The 14068-nt window shown below is 45.3% G+C and overlaps 1 protein-coding gene across 1 annotated transcript in view; it reads left to right on the forward strand.

Moving 5' to 3' along the window:
- LOC115200950 (angiotensin-converting enzyme) overlaps nucleotides 1-14068 on the forward strand; it is a 28880-nt gene that overhangs the window by 13450 nt on the left and 1362 nt on the right. The window contains exons 17-24 of the mRNA XM_029764097.1: nucleotides 128-319; nucleotides 591-688; nucleotides 798-970; nucleotides 1238-1461; nucleotides 6189-6333; nucleotides 6435-6533; nucleotides 6797-6919; nucleotides 7135-7319. Of these exons, the coding sequence (XP_029619957.1) occupies nucleotides 128-319; nucleotides 591-688; nucleotides 798-970; nucleotides 1238-1461; nucleotides 6189-6333; nucleotides 6435-6533; nucleotides 6797-6919; nucleotides 7135-7319 (1239 nt within the window). The remainder of the gene's footprint in view (nucleotides 1-127; nucleotides 320-590; nucleotides 689-797; nucleotides 971-1237; nucleotides 1462-6188; nucleotides 6334-6434; nucleotides 6534-6796; nucleotides 6920-7134; nucleotides 7320-14068) is intronic.

The following is a 14068-nucleotide window of genomic DNA, read 5'->3' on the forward strand; positions in this document are numbered from 1 at the left end:
AGGAAGGGTTTCAAGTACTAATATGAAAAAAATAAGCAATGGGGGGCAGCCTTGTCGGCCTCCGCAATCTACTTATGTTCTATTCTGGCACTGAATTCTCCTTCACTCTAATGCTGTCTGTTCATAGGACACTCTGATAACGGGGCATTCTGGCGCTCCCTGTACGAGACCCCCACCTTCGAAGAGGACCTGGAGCATCTGTGGAAGGAGCTGGAGCCCCTCTATCTCAACGTGCATGCCTACGTGCGCAGGTCTCTCTACAAAAAGTATGGGGGCAAACACATCAACGTGAGAGGGCCCATCCCTGCCCATCTTCTAGGTGAGACCAAGAGTCAGAATCCAGCATGGATTCCAGCACTAAGGCCAAAACTATTTTTCTGTATGACCATTGCACATTGATATTCTGCTGTTGTTTTGAGCATGACATTGATTGTAACAGGTCCACCAGGCTAGGGATTGCGCTGGCTCTGAATCTAAACCCCACTGTTTTTAGCTCTGTCAGGGGTGCAAGGCTGAAAGATAGCTAATACCTTTAACATTTGTTTAGTTATGGATATAACAGCACAGCCATGTTTCTCTTGTCCTATCAGGTAACATGTGGGCGCAGACCTGGTCTGGCATCATGGACTTGGCCATTCCCTACCCCGATGCCACACAAGTAGACGCCACACCAGCCATGATAGCCAAGGTAACAAATTTGACCACTACCAGTTTTTCTGTTTAACGGTGGGATATTATTCAGTTTCCATGTGACCTGACCAGGAAAACCTTATTGGGTTTCCCAACTTTCCCCACAGGGCTGGAATGCCACCAGGATGTTCCAAGAGTCAGACAACTTCTTCACTTCTCTGGGGCTGCTGCCCATGCCTCCAGAGTTCTGGGCCAAGTCCATGCTGGAGAAACCCAAGGATGGACGCAATGTGGTGTGTCATGCCTCCGCCTGGGACTTCTACAACCGCAAAGACTTCAGGTAATTTGGAGGGATGTAGAGTCTGTAGCTTTCTTAGTACAGTAAAACACCAGAAACTTTGCAAAGAGCTTTGGAACTCTTGGTGTATGCTGTTGGGACTCACATGCACAGGATTGCAGGTTCGAGTTTCACTTGAAGTACCCCCACCCATTGTCGTTGTATTCTAACCCTTTCAACTTTCAAGATGTGTTTGCGTTCCCCATGAAAATCAAAGATGACTGCCCTTTTCGGCCATTAAAATGATGAGTTCATATGCTTAATTTCCAGGATCAAACAGTGCACCGTGATAACCATGGATGACCTCATCACCGTTCACCATGAGATGGGTCATGTGCAGTACTTCCTGCAGTACAAGGACCAGCCCATCTCCTTCCGTGAAGGCGCCAATCCAGGTTTCCACGAGGCCATCGGTGATGTGTTGGCCCTGTCTGTCGCGACTCCCAAGCATCTAAAGGAGATTGGTTTACTGGATGTGGTGGAGGACAACGCAGGTGAGCTCTTACATTTACATTTACATTTACGTCATTTAGCAGACGCTCTTATCCAGAGCGACTTACGAATTGGTGCATTCACCTTATGATATCCAGTGGAACAACCACTTTACAATAGTACATCTATCTTTTTTTGGGGGGGGAGGTTGGGGGGGGTTAGAAGAATTACTTTATCCTATCCCAGGTATTCCTTAAAGAGGTGGGGTTTCAGGTGTCTCCGGAAGGTGGTGATTGACTCCGCTGTCCTGGCGTCGTGAGGGAGCTTGTTCCACCATTGGGATGCCAGAGGAGCGAACAGTTTTGACTGGGCTGAGCGGGAACTGTGCTTCCGCAGAGGTAGGGAGGCGAGCAGGCCAGGGGTGGATGAACGCAGTGCCCTTCTTTGGGTGTAGGGACTGATCAGAGCCTGAAGGTGCTGTTCCCCTCACAGCTCCGTAGGCAAGCGCCATGGTTTTGTAGCAGATGCGAGCTTCAACTGGAAGCCAGTGGAGTGTGCGGAGGAGCGGGGTGACGTGCGAGAACTTGGGAAAGTTGAACACCAGACGGGCTGCGTGGATGAGTTGTAAGGGTTTAATGGCACAGGCAGGGAGCCCCGCCAGCAACGAGTTGCAGTAATCCAGATGGGAGATGACAAGTGCCTGGATTAGGACCTGCGCTGCTTCCTGTGTAAGGCAGGGTCGTACTCTGCGAATGTTGTAGAGCATGAACCTACAGGATTGGGTCACCGCCTTGATGTTAGCTGAGAACGACAGGGTGTTGTCCAGGGTCATGCCAAGGCTCTTAGCACTCTGGGTGGAGGACACAATGGAGTTGTCAACCGTGATGGCGAGATCATGGAACAGGCAGTCCTTCCCCGGGAGGAAGAGCAGCTCTGTCTTGCCGAGGTTCAGCTTGAGGTGGTGATCCGTCATCCACACTGATATGTCTGCCAGACATGCAGAGATGCGATTCGCCACCTGGTTATCAGAAGGGGGAAAGGAGAAGATTAATTGTGTGTCGTCTGCGTAGCAATGATAGGCGAGACCATGTGAGTATATGACAGAGCCAAGTGACTTGGTGTATAGCCAGAATAGGAGAGGGCCTAGAACTGAGCCCTGGGGGACACCAGTGGTGAGAGCACGTGGTGCGGAGACGGATTCTCGCTATGCCACCTGGTAGGAGCGACCTGTCAGGTAGGACGCAATCCAAGAGTGAGCCGTGCCGGAGATGCCCATCTCGGAGAGGGTGGAGAGGAGGATCTGATGGTTCACAGTATCAAAGGCAGCAGATAGGTCTAGAAGGATGAGAGCAGAGGAGAGAGAGTTAGCTTTAGCAGTGCGGAGAGCCTCCGTGACACAGAGAAGAGCGGTCTCAGTTGAATGGCCAGTCTTGAAACCTGACTGATTTGGATCAAGAAGGTCATTCTGAGAGAGATAGCAAGAGAGCTGGCCAAGGACGGCACGCTCAAGAGTTTTGGAGAGAAAAGAAAGAAGGGATACTGGTCTGTAGTTGTTGACATCGGAGGGATTGAGTGTAGGTTTTTTGAGAAGGGGTGCAACTCTTGCTCTCTTGAAGACGGAAGGGACGTAGCCAGCGGTCAAGGATGAGTTACATTTACATTTAAGTCATTTAGCAGACGCTCTTATCCAGAGCGACTTACAAATTGGTGCATTCACCTTATGATATCCAGTGGAACAACCACTTTACAATAGTGAATCTAAATCTTTTAAGGGGGGGGGGGGCGGGGTTAGAAGGATTACTTTATCCTATCCCAGGTATTCCTTAAAGAGGTGGGGTTTCAGATGTCTCCGGAAGGTGGTGATTGACTCCGCTGTCCTGGCGTCGTGAGGGAGCTTGTTCCACCATTGGGGTGCCAGAGCAGCGAACAGTTTGGACGGGCTGAGCGGGAACCGTGCTTCCTCAGAGGTGGGGGGCCAGCAGGCCAGAGGTGGATGAACGCGTTGATGAGCGAGGTGAGGTAGAGAGGAGGGGATAGGGTCAAGCAGGCAGGTTGTTGGGCGGCCGGCCATCACAAGTCACAAGATTTCATCTGGAGAGAGAGGGGAGAAAGAGGTCAAAGCATAGGGTAGGGCAACGTGAGCAGGACCAGCAGTGTCGTTTGACTTAACAAACGAGGATCGAATGTCGTCAACCTTCTTTTCAAAATGGTTGACGAAGTCATCCGCAGAGAGGGAGGAGGGGGGAAGGGGAGGAGGATTCAGGAGGGAGAAGAAGGTGGCAAAGAGCTTCCTAGGGTTAGAGGCAGATGCTTGGAATTTAGAGTGGTAGAAAGTGACTTTAGCAGCAGAAACAGAGGAAGAAAATGTAGAGAGGAGGGAGTGTAAAGATGCCAGGTCTGCAGGGAGGCTAGTTTTCCTCCATTTCCGCTCGGCTGCCCGGAGCCCTGTTCTGTGAGCTCGCAATGAGTCGTCAAGCCACGGAGCAGTCAAAGGATGCAGAAAGGGAGGAGAGGAGGGTTGAGGAAGCAGAATCAGGAGATTGGTTGGAGAAGGACTGAGCAGAGGGAAGAGATGATAGGATGGAAGATGATAGAGTAGCATGAGAGAGAGAGCCAAGGTTGCGACAGCGTAATACCATCTGAGTAGGGGCAGAGGGAGTAGTGTTGGAGCAGAGCGAGAGGGAAAAGGATACAAGGTAGTGGTCGGAGACTTGGAGGGGAGATGCAGTGAGATTAGTAGAAGAACAGCATCTAGTAAAGATGAGGTCAAGCGTATTGCCTGCCTTGTGAGTAGGGGGGGACGGTGAGAGGGTGAGGTCAAAAGAGGAGAGGAGTGGAAAGGAGGCAGAGAGAAATGAGTCAAAGGTAGACGTAGGGAGGTTAAAGTCACCCAGAACTGTGAGGGGTGAGCCATCCTCAGGAAAGGAACTTATCAAGGCGTCAAGCTCATTGATGAACTCTCCAAGGGAACCTGGAGGGCGATAAATGATAAGGATGTTAACCTCTATGGGCTAGGTGGGATGCTTGCCTACTCAACAGCCAGTGTAATCCCGTGGCGCGATATTCAAATACCTTAGAAATGCTATTACTTCGATTTCTCAAACATATGACTATTTTACACCATTTTAAAGACAAGACTCTCGTTAAGCTTGAATGGGCTAGTGACTGTGACAGCATGGAATTCATATGAGGAGATAGACAGATGGGTCAGGGGAGAAAGAGAGAATGTCCACTTGGGAGAGATGAAGATTCCAGTGCCACCACCCCGCTGACCAGATGCTCTCGGGGTATGCAAGAACACGTGATCAGACAAGGAGAGAGCAGTAGGAGTAGCAATGTTTTCTGTGGTAATCCATGTTTCCATCAGCGCCATGAAGTCGAGGGACTGGAGGGTAGCATAGGCTGAGATGAACTCTGCCTTGTTGGCCGCAGACCGGCAGTTCCAGAGGCTGCCGGAGACCTGGAACTCCACGTGGGTCGTGCGCGCTGGGACCACCAGGTTAGAGTGGCAGCGGCCACGCGGTGTGAAGCGTTTGTGTGGCCTGTGCAGAGAGGAGAGAACAGGGATAGGCAGACACATGGTTGACAGGCTACAGGAGAGGCTACGCTAATGCAAAGGAGATTGGAATGAACACTCAATGACACTCAAATATAACTTTCCAACTTCCACTTTAGAAATTATAATTGATGTAAACTACAGTGGTTCAATGTTACCAGGAATAGGCTCAAACTTAGTTTATTCAGCTAGATAACTTGGTACAGTATTCTTCCAGCTTCTTCCAGTGTCCTATGACGCCGTAGCTAACTAGCATGCTAGCATCCAATAACACACGGTTAGTACCAATACTTGGTTACAACAAACTACCAATGGATCATTCGTGTCCGTGTCTGGTACCTTTCATAACGCAGAAGTGATTAAACGTTGGCTAGCTAACACAAAGTCAGTCCTGCTAGCTACACAAGTGGACTACACATCTCGAATGTTCAGAAAGTTAAGCTTACGTTGCAAAAATCTTGTTGACTAAAATGCTACAGCACTGCTCGCTGGTAGAGTTGGCTAGCTAGCAATGGCTGCGTTGTTGACTTTGTTTGAAAATGTAGCTGGCTAGCTAACCTCGATAGCTACTCTGTACGACACCTTTATCTCTGATACAAAAACAACTATGTAGCTAGCTACATTACACTAATCAAATCGTTCCATTGTAATGTATTTAGTTTCTACTGTACTGCTAGTTGGTAAAGCTGGCTAGCTAGCAGTGGCTGTGGTGTTGGCTTTGTTTGTAAAACGGCATCGCTGCGAATGAGTACAGCTGGCTAGCTAACCTTGTTAGTTTCTCAAAGCTACACCTCTATCCTTGATGCAAAGACAACTATGTAGCTAGCTAACATTACCAGCTAACATTACACTAATCAAATCGTTCCGTTGTAATGTAATGAAATGTAATAAATGTAATAATATTACCCGCGGAGCGAAGTACAGCACGACTCCTCACTCCAGCATTACTGTATTAATCGTTTTGACTCTGCCCTGCTTTTTTCCCTGTCATAAATACGAGGAAAATAAAGAAGCAATTTTTGCAAGATACATTTTCAATTCACTACTAAGACCTTCTTCCAACCGGAAAAAATGGTTATGTGATGACAGCATAGCTGCAGACAGAGCATCAACAAAATATAATATTTTAAAGCAATCTGTGTGCCGAACATAAATTAACTAGCTATATGCTGTGATTGCACTGTGAATGTGCTATGCCACTCTAAACGTGAATGTGTCTGTTCATTTCCATAGAGAGTACGATCAATTACCTCATGAGCATCGCCCTGGACAAAATTGCCTTCCTGCCCTTCGGCTACCTGATGGACCAGTGGAGGTGGAAAGTGTTTGACGGACGCATCTCTGAGGAGGAGTACAACAAGGAATGGTGGAATATGAGGTAAAGACTATTACTTTTAGTGAATAACCTCCATCCTCCATATCTCATCTATCTAAAAGAAAGACTGAATCGTTTCTTTGTACTGTGTCTGTCCCTTCCAGAATGAAGTACCAGGGTTTGTGTCCACCTGTGGCCCGCACTGAGCAGGACTTTGACCCAGGTGCAAAGTTCCACATCCCTGCTAATGTGCCCTATGTCAGGTACGGTGTCTGCCATGGTGTCTGCCACATTTATTACTGGAGATGAAAGGAGATGAAATCAGTGGTGCAATGTACATGCTGAAAACAATAGTGAGCCAAATGTTCAACGTTAAGTTACCTCACTTCAATTTGCTCACTTCTCTTTCTTGCTCATAAAACACAAGTAGGCCTACATTGCATTAAATGACATTCGTTCATAAAACAGATTGTTTTGTATGTGAGATGCAGCGGGAACATCATGTGACTGTGTGTCTTCCTATCAGGTACTTTGTGAGCTTCATCATACAGTTCCAGTTCCATCAGGCTCTGTGTAACGCCGCCGGGCATGTAGGCCCTCTCCACGAATGTGATATCTACCGCTCCAAAGAGGCAGGGAAACTTCTAGGGTCAGTACTGTACACCCGCATACAAGTAGCATTCTATCACCGTGACAGCACTGTCAATATTTTAATGTGATAAACGATGTTGTTTTGAAGTTATCGTTCAGGTATGTAGAATTGTTGTCTGAAACGTATTTGTGAGACTATAGTAAAACAGACAGCCTTTCTGATAGACTCTTGGACTTGTTTTATCTGTTTTATCCATTCCTTGTGTTTTGCAGTGACGTGATGAAAGTGGGTTTCAGTAAGCCCTGGCCTGAAACGATGGCCATGATCACTGGAAAGCCCATCATGTCTGCCAAGCCACTGGTAGAGTACTTCAAACCCCTCACTGACTGGCTGGAAGCAGAGAACAACAAGAACGATGAGGTCAGAGGCTGGCCTGAATACGACTGGAAACCACCAAGTAAGTCTGATAGCTGGCTTTAAACGCTATCTTCAACTACATTTAACTATTCAACTTCCTTCATTGAGGGCAATTGCACTTAATTACAACATTATGGATCAGGATTCAGACACCCGCATAACTGATGTTTTGGCATGTCTGAGGTGTAACTACGTTGGAGCTGTCAAATCGGTCAGCCGATGTTCTTGTGATCATTTGCACAAAGCCACACCCGTCCCACTCGCATTAGAAGTTCAGAACGAGAAAGTGTAGTCTACATAAAAATAATGACGCTCAAATTGAAACTCATTTAACAAAATCATTTGGATTTCTATCAGCCTAATCGAGGTGTAGATTGTGCTTGTGGATTTGACAGCTCTAATGTAGTTTCACCTTGGACACAGACAAAACAACTGCTATCAATCAATCAAATGTATTTACATCAGCAGATGTCACAAAGTGCTTATACAGAAACCCAGCCTAAAACCCCAAAGAGCAAGCAATGCAGATGTAGAAGAACGGTGGCTCGGAAAAACTCCCTAGTAAGGCAGGAACCCAGGAAGAAACCTAGAGAGGAACCAGGCTCTGAGGGGTGGCCAGTCCTCTTCTGGCTGTGCTGATGGCGATTATGAGAGTACATGGCCATTAAGGCTAGATCGTTCTTCAAGATGTTCAAACATTCATAGATGACTAGCCGGGTCAAACAATAATTACAGTGGTTATAGAGGGTTCAACAGGTCAGCACCTCAAGAGTAAATGTCAGTTGGCTTTTCATAACTGAGCATTCAGAGGTTGAGACAACATGTGAGGTAGAGAGAGAGAGAGAGGGTTGTAATAGCAGGTCCGGGATAAGGTAGGAGCTCCGGGGAACAGGTAAGGATTCCATAGCCGCAGGCAGAACAGTAGAAACTGTATCAGCAGCACGACAAGAACAGCCAGGAGTCGTCAGGCCAGGTAGTCTTGAGGCATGTTCCTAGGGCTCAGGTCCTCCGGGAGTGGAGAGAGAGAGATGAGAGAATTAGAGGGAGCATACTTAACATCACACAGGACATCAGGTAAGATAGGAGAAATACACCTGATAGGATAGACTGACCCTAGCCCCCCGGCACACAGACTATTACAGCATAGATACAGGGGAGGGGTCGAGGGACATCATGGACCCCCAGACATGGCCAATGAGGCTAGATATAACCCCACCCACAATTGGCCAAAACACAGCCCCCATACCACCTGTGCCAGACTATACTCAATCATAAGATCTACTAAAGAGATAAGTCTTCGGTAAAGACTTAAAGGTTGAGACTGAGTGTGCGCCTCCCACATGGATCGGCAGACAATTTCATAAAAAGTGAGCGCTATAGGAGGAACAATAAGGAGACCTGCGTGTTTTGACCTACACATACGTGTAGGTAGCGTACGTGTAGGTATGTACGGCAGGACCAAATCGGAGAGATAAGTAGAAGCAAGTCCATGTAATGTTTTGTAGGTTAGCAGTAAAACCTTGAAATCAGCCCTAGCCTTAACAGGAAGCCAGTGTAGAGAGGCTAGCACTGGAGTAATATGATAGAATGTTGATTAGAACCCCCAAATTCAAACAGATGTATTTAGCCTTAGCCTTATCCCTCTAGCCGGAGAATAGAGCATTGCAGTAGGCTTATCTTGAAGTGACAAAAGCATGGATTAGCTTTTCTGCATAATTTTTTTACAAAAAGTTTAAGATTTTCGCAATGTTACAAAGATGGAAAAAAGCTGCTCTTGAAATATTTTTGATATGTTCGTCTCTTTGTTTTTTTGGACCTAGAACTAGGTCTGTCTCTGTTTTGTCCGAGTTTAAACGTAAAAAAGAATTGCTGCTATTCACTTATGCCTGAAACACAGGCTTCCAGGGTAGGTAATTTTGGGGCTTCATCATGTTTCATCGATGTATGTATGCATGTCATCTGTATAGCAGTGAAAGTTGACAATGTGTTTCCAAATGACATCACCAAGAGGTAGCATATATAGTGAAAACAATAGTGGTCCTAAAATGGAGCCTTGAGGAACATCGAAACTTACCATTGATTTGTCAGAGGACAAACCATCCACAGAGACAAACTGATACAGGTGGACACCAATCAAGTTGTAGAAACATCTCAATGATAATCAATGGAAATAGTGCCTTCAGAAAGTATTCAGACCCTTTGACTTATACCACATTTTGTTACGTTACAGCCTTATTCTAAAATTGATTAAATAACAAAAAAATCCTGAGCAATCTACACAAAATACCCCATAATGAAGAAGTGAAAACAGATACCTTATTTACATACGTTTTCAGACCCTTTGCTATGAGACTCAAAATTGAGCTCAGGTGCATCCTGTTTCCATTGATCATCCTTGAGATGTTTCTACAACTTGAATGGAGTTCACCTATGGTAAATTCAATTGATTGGACATGATTTGGAAAGGCACACACCTGTCCGTATAAGGTCCCACAATTGACAGTGCATGTCAAAGCAGGGAGGTGACCAAGATCCCGATGTCCACTCTGACAGAGCTCCAGAGTTCCTCTGTGGAGATGGGAGAACATTCCAGAAGCACAACCACCTCTGCAGCACTCCACCAATCAGGCCTTTATGGTAGAGTGGCCAGACGGAAGCCACTCCTCAGTAAAAGGCACATGACAGCCCACTTGGAGGTTGCCAAAAGGCACCTACAGTAAAGACTTTCAGATCATGAGAGACAAGATTCTCTGGTCTTATGAAACCATGATTGAACCATTTGGCCTGAATGCCAAGCGTCACGTCTGGAGGAAACCATCCCTACGGTATGGTGGTAGCAGCATCATGCTGTTGTGATGTTTTTTGGTGGCAGGGACTGGGAGACTAGTCAGGATTGAGGCGAAGATGAACGGGGCCAAGTAAAGAGAGATCCTTGATGAAAACCTGCTCCAGAGTGCTCAAGACCTTAGACTGGGGCAAGGGTTAACTTTCTAACAGGACAACGACCCTACGCACACAGCCAAGACAACGCAGGAGTGGCTTCGAGACAAGTCTCAATGTCCTTGAGTGGCCCAGCCAGGGCCCGGACCTGAACCCGATCTAACATCTCTGGAGAGACCTGAAAATAGCTGTGCAGCGATGCTCCCCATCCAACCTGACAGAGCTTGAGAGGATCTGCAGAGAATAATGGGAGAAACTACCCAAATACAGGTGTGCCAAGCTTGTAGTGTCATACCCAAGAAGACTCGATGCTGTAAACACTGCTAAATGTGCTTCAACAAAGTACTGAGTTAAGGGTCAGCAAAAATAGGTTTTTAGAAATGTTTAAAAACTGAAATATTATTCAATGTCATTATGGGGTGTTGGGTGTATATTGATGAGGAAAAAAACAATTGGATCCATTTTAGAATAAGGCTGTAACGATTTATTTTGTTACTAGATGTTTTTTAAGCATAATTTATTTGATAATTTCAAGATGTTTACTTTTTCAGTTTTGCCTTTTAGTGGTTGTATTTATATCAAAAATATCAAGTAATCAGAAAACCAAGACAGCTAGTCTGGGAAAGATTTGTCAGGAAATATTCACAAGCATGTGTATTAGTTTGAGGGGGAAAATAAGCTGAAGTTTAATTACAAGAATGCAGACTGAAAAGTCAAGGGGTCTGAATACTTTCCGAATGAACTGTATCTACAAAAGTATGTGGACACCCCTTAAAATTAGTGGATTTGGCTATTTCAGCCACACCCGTTGCTGATAGGTGTATAAAATCAAGCACACAGCCATGCAATCTTCATAGACAAACATTGGCAGTAGAATAGCCTTACTGAAGAGCTCAGTGACTTTCAACGTGGCACCATCATATGATGCCACCTTACCAACAAGTCAGTTCATCTGTCCTCAGGTTGCAACACTCAATACCGAGTTCCAAACTGCCTCTGGAAGCAACGTCAGCACAATAACTGTTTGTCGGGAGCTTCATGAAATCAGTTTCCATGGCCGAGCAGCCGCACACAAACCTAAGATCACCGCAGTGCCAAGCGTCAGCTGGAGTGGTGTAAAGCTCGCCACATTGGACTCTGGAGCAGTGAAAATGCGTTCTCTGGAGTGGTGAATCACACTTCACCATCTGACAGTCCAAGGGACGAATCTGGGTTTGGCGGATGCCAGGAGAACGCAATAATGTTCCAACGTCTAGTGGAAAGCCTTCCCAGACGAGTGGAGGCGATTATAACAGCAAAGAGGGGACCAACTCCATATTAATGCCCATGATTTTGGAATGAGATGTTTGATGAGTAGGTGTCCACATACTTTTGGTCATGTAGTGTATCTCTCCGACAGATAAGATCTAAACCAGGTTTCCAATCAAAAAAGATTGTGGTGATCGATGGTGTTAAAAGCGGCACCAACGCCTAGGAGCACAAGAACAGACTCAGAGCCTTGGTCTGACACCTTCATGAGTGCAGTCTGAAATTGCATACATTATTTGTCTTGAGGAAGCCAGTGAGTTGCTGAGCAACAGCTTTGTCAAAAATGTTTTAGGGGAATGGGAAATTCGATATAGGCTGATAGTTTTTAACATTACCCAGGTCAAGGTTTCTCTTTTTTAGGAGAGGCTTTATTACTACCACTTTTAGTGAGTTTCATAGACATCCGGAGGATAGGGAGCCATTTATTATTTTCAACATAGGAGGGCCAAGCACAGGAAGTAGCTCGTTCTGTAGTTTAGTTCGAATAGGGTTCAGTAGGACAACTGAGGTTTGGAGCAAAATGCATATTGAAAGAGGAGACTGTAATTTGTTTTCTAATGATCATGATCTTTTCATCAAAGAAATTCATGAATTCATCACTGCTGAAGTGAAGGCCATCCTACACTTGTTGAATGCTGCTTTTTTAGTTAGCTTTGCGACAGTATCAAAAATAAATGTTGATTGTTTTCATTCTCCTTAATCAGGTTGTAAGTGTAGGCTGATCGAGAAGCAGTGATGGCTTTATGATATTGCACGGTACTGTCTTTCCAAGCTATTCATAAGACAATTTTCTGGAAGCTTGTTTCAGGGCTAGGGAATTTTCTGTATACCTGGGAGCTAGTTTCTTATGACAACTGCTTTTTTTTGCAGTGCGACTGCATCTAGGGTATTACGCAAAGTTCAGTTTAGATCATCAGTTAGGTAGTTAACTGATTTTTGTACTCCTAAATCCTTGGGTAGGTGGAGGGAGTCTGGAATGGCATCTATGCGGGTGTCGACTAGTGCAGATCTGATAGAATCTAGTCCTAAAGCTCAATATTGACATTACAGATGTAGGATCTTCATTTGAGCCTTTTTGCTACAGAAGGAAAATAATCCTGTAGCAACAGGAAATGTGAATTATAATGAATAGATATATATACACATACAGTACCAGTCAACAGTTTGGACACACCAACTCATTCAGGGGTAATTCTTTATTTTTACGATTTTCTACATTGTAGAATAATATTGAAGACATCAAAACTATGAAATAACACCTATTGTATGGAATCATGTAGTAACCAAAAAAGTGTTCAACAAATCAAAATATATTTTAGATTCTTCAAAGTCTTGTTCAACAAATCAACATATATTTTAGATTCTTCAAAGTCTTGTCTTGATGTCAGCTTTGCACACTCTTGGCATTTTCTCAACCAGCTTCTCCTGGAATGCTTTTCCAACAGTCTTGAAGGAGTTACCACATGCTGAGCACTTGTTGGCTGCTTTTCCTTCACTCTGCGGTCCAACTCATCCCAAACCATCTCAATTGGGTTGACGTCGGGTGATTGTTGAGGCCAGGTCATCTGATGCAGCACCATCACTGTCCTTCTTGGTCAAATAGCCCTTACACAGCCTGGAGGTGTGTTTTGGGTCATTGTCCTGTTGAAAAACAAATGATAGTCCCACTAAGCACAAACCAGATGGGATGGCGTATCGCTGCAGAATGCTGTGGTAGCCATGCTGGTTAAGTGTAAATAAATCACCGACAGTGTCACCAGCAAAGCACTCCCACACCATCACACCACCTCCTCCATGCTTCACGGTGGGAACCACACCTGCGGAGATCATCCATTCCCCTACCACGCATCTCACAAAGACAGATTTTCACCGGTCTAATGTCCATTGCTTGTGTTCCTTGGCCCAAGCAATTCTCTTCCTCTTATTGGTGTCCTTTAGTAGGGGTTTCTTTCAAGCAATTTGACCATAAAGGTCTGATTCACGTAGTCTCCTCTGAACAGTTGATGTTGAGATGTGTCTGTTACTTGAACTCTGTAAAGGATTTATTTGAGCTGCAATCTGAGGTGCAGTAAACTCAAATGAACTTATTCTCTGCAGCAGAGGTAACTCTGGGTCTTCCTTTCCTGTGGCGGTCCTCATGAGAGCTAGTTTCATCATAGCACTTGGTGGTTTTTGTGACAGCACTTGAAGAAACTTTCAAAGTTATTGACATTTTCCTGACTGACTGACCTTCATGTCTTAAAGTAATGATGGTCTGTCATTTCTCTTTGCTTATTTGAGCTGTTCTTGCCATATTATGGACTTGGTCTTTTACCAAATAGGGCTATCTTCTGTATGCCACCCTTACCTTGTCACAACACAACTGATTGGCTCAAATGCATTAAGAAGGAAAGCAATGCCACAAATTAACTTTTAACAAGGCACACCTGTTAATTGAAATTCATTCCAGGTGACTACCTCATGAAGCAGGTTGAGAAAATGCCAAGAGTGAACAAAGCTGTCATCAAGGCAAAGGGTGGCTACTTTGAAGAATCTCAAATA

Source organism: Salmo trutta, chromosome 10 (genome assembly GCF_901001165.1).
Source record: "Salmo trutta chromosome 10, fSalTru1.1, whole genome shotgun sequence".
Lineage (NCBI taxonomy): Eukaryota > Metazoa > Chordata > Actinopteri > Salmoniformes > Salmonidae > Salmo > Salmo trutta.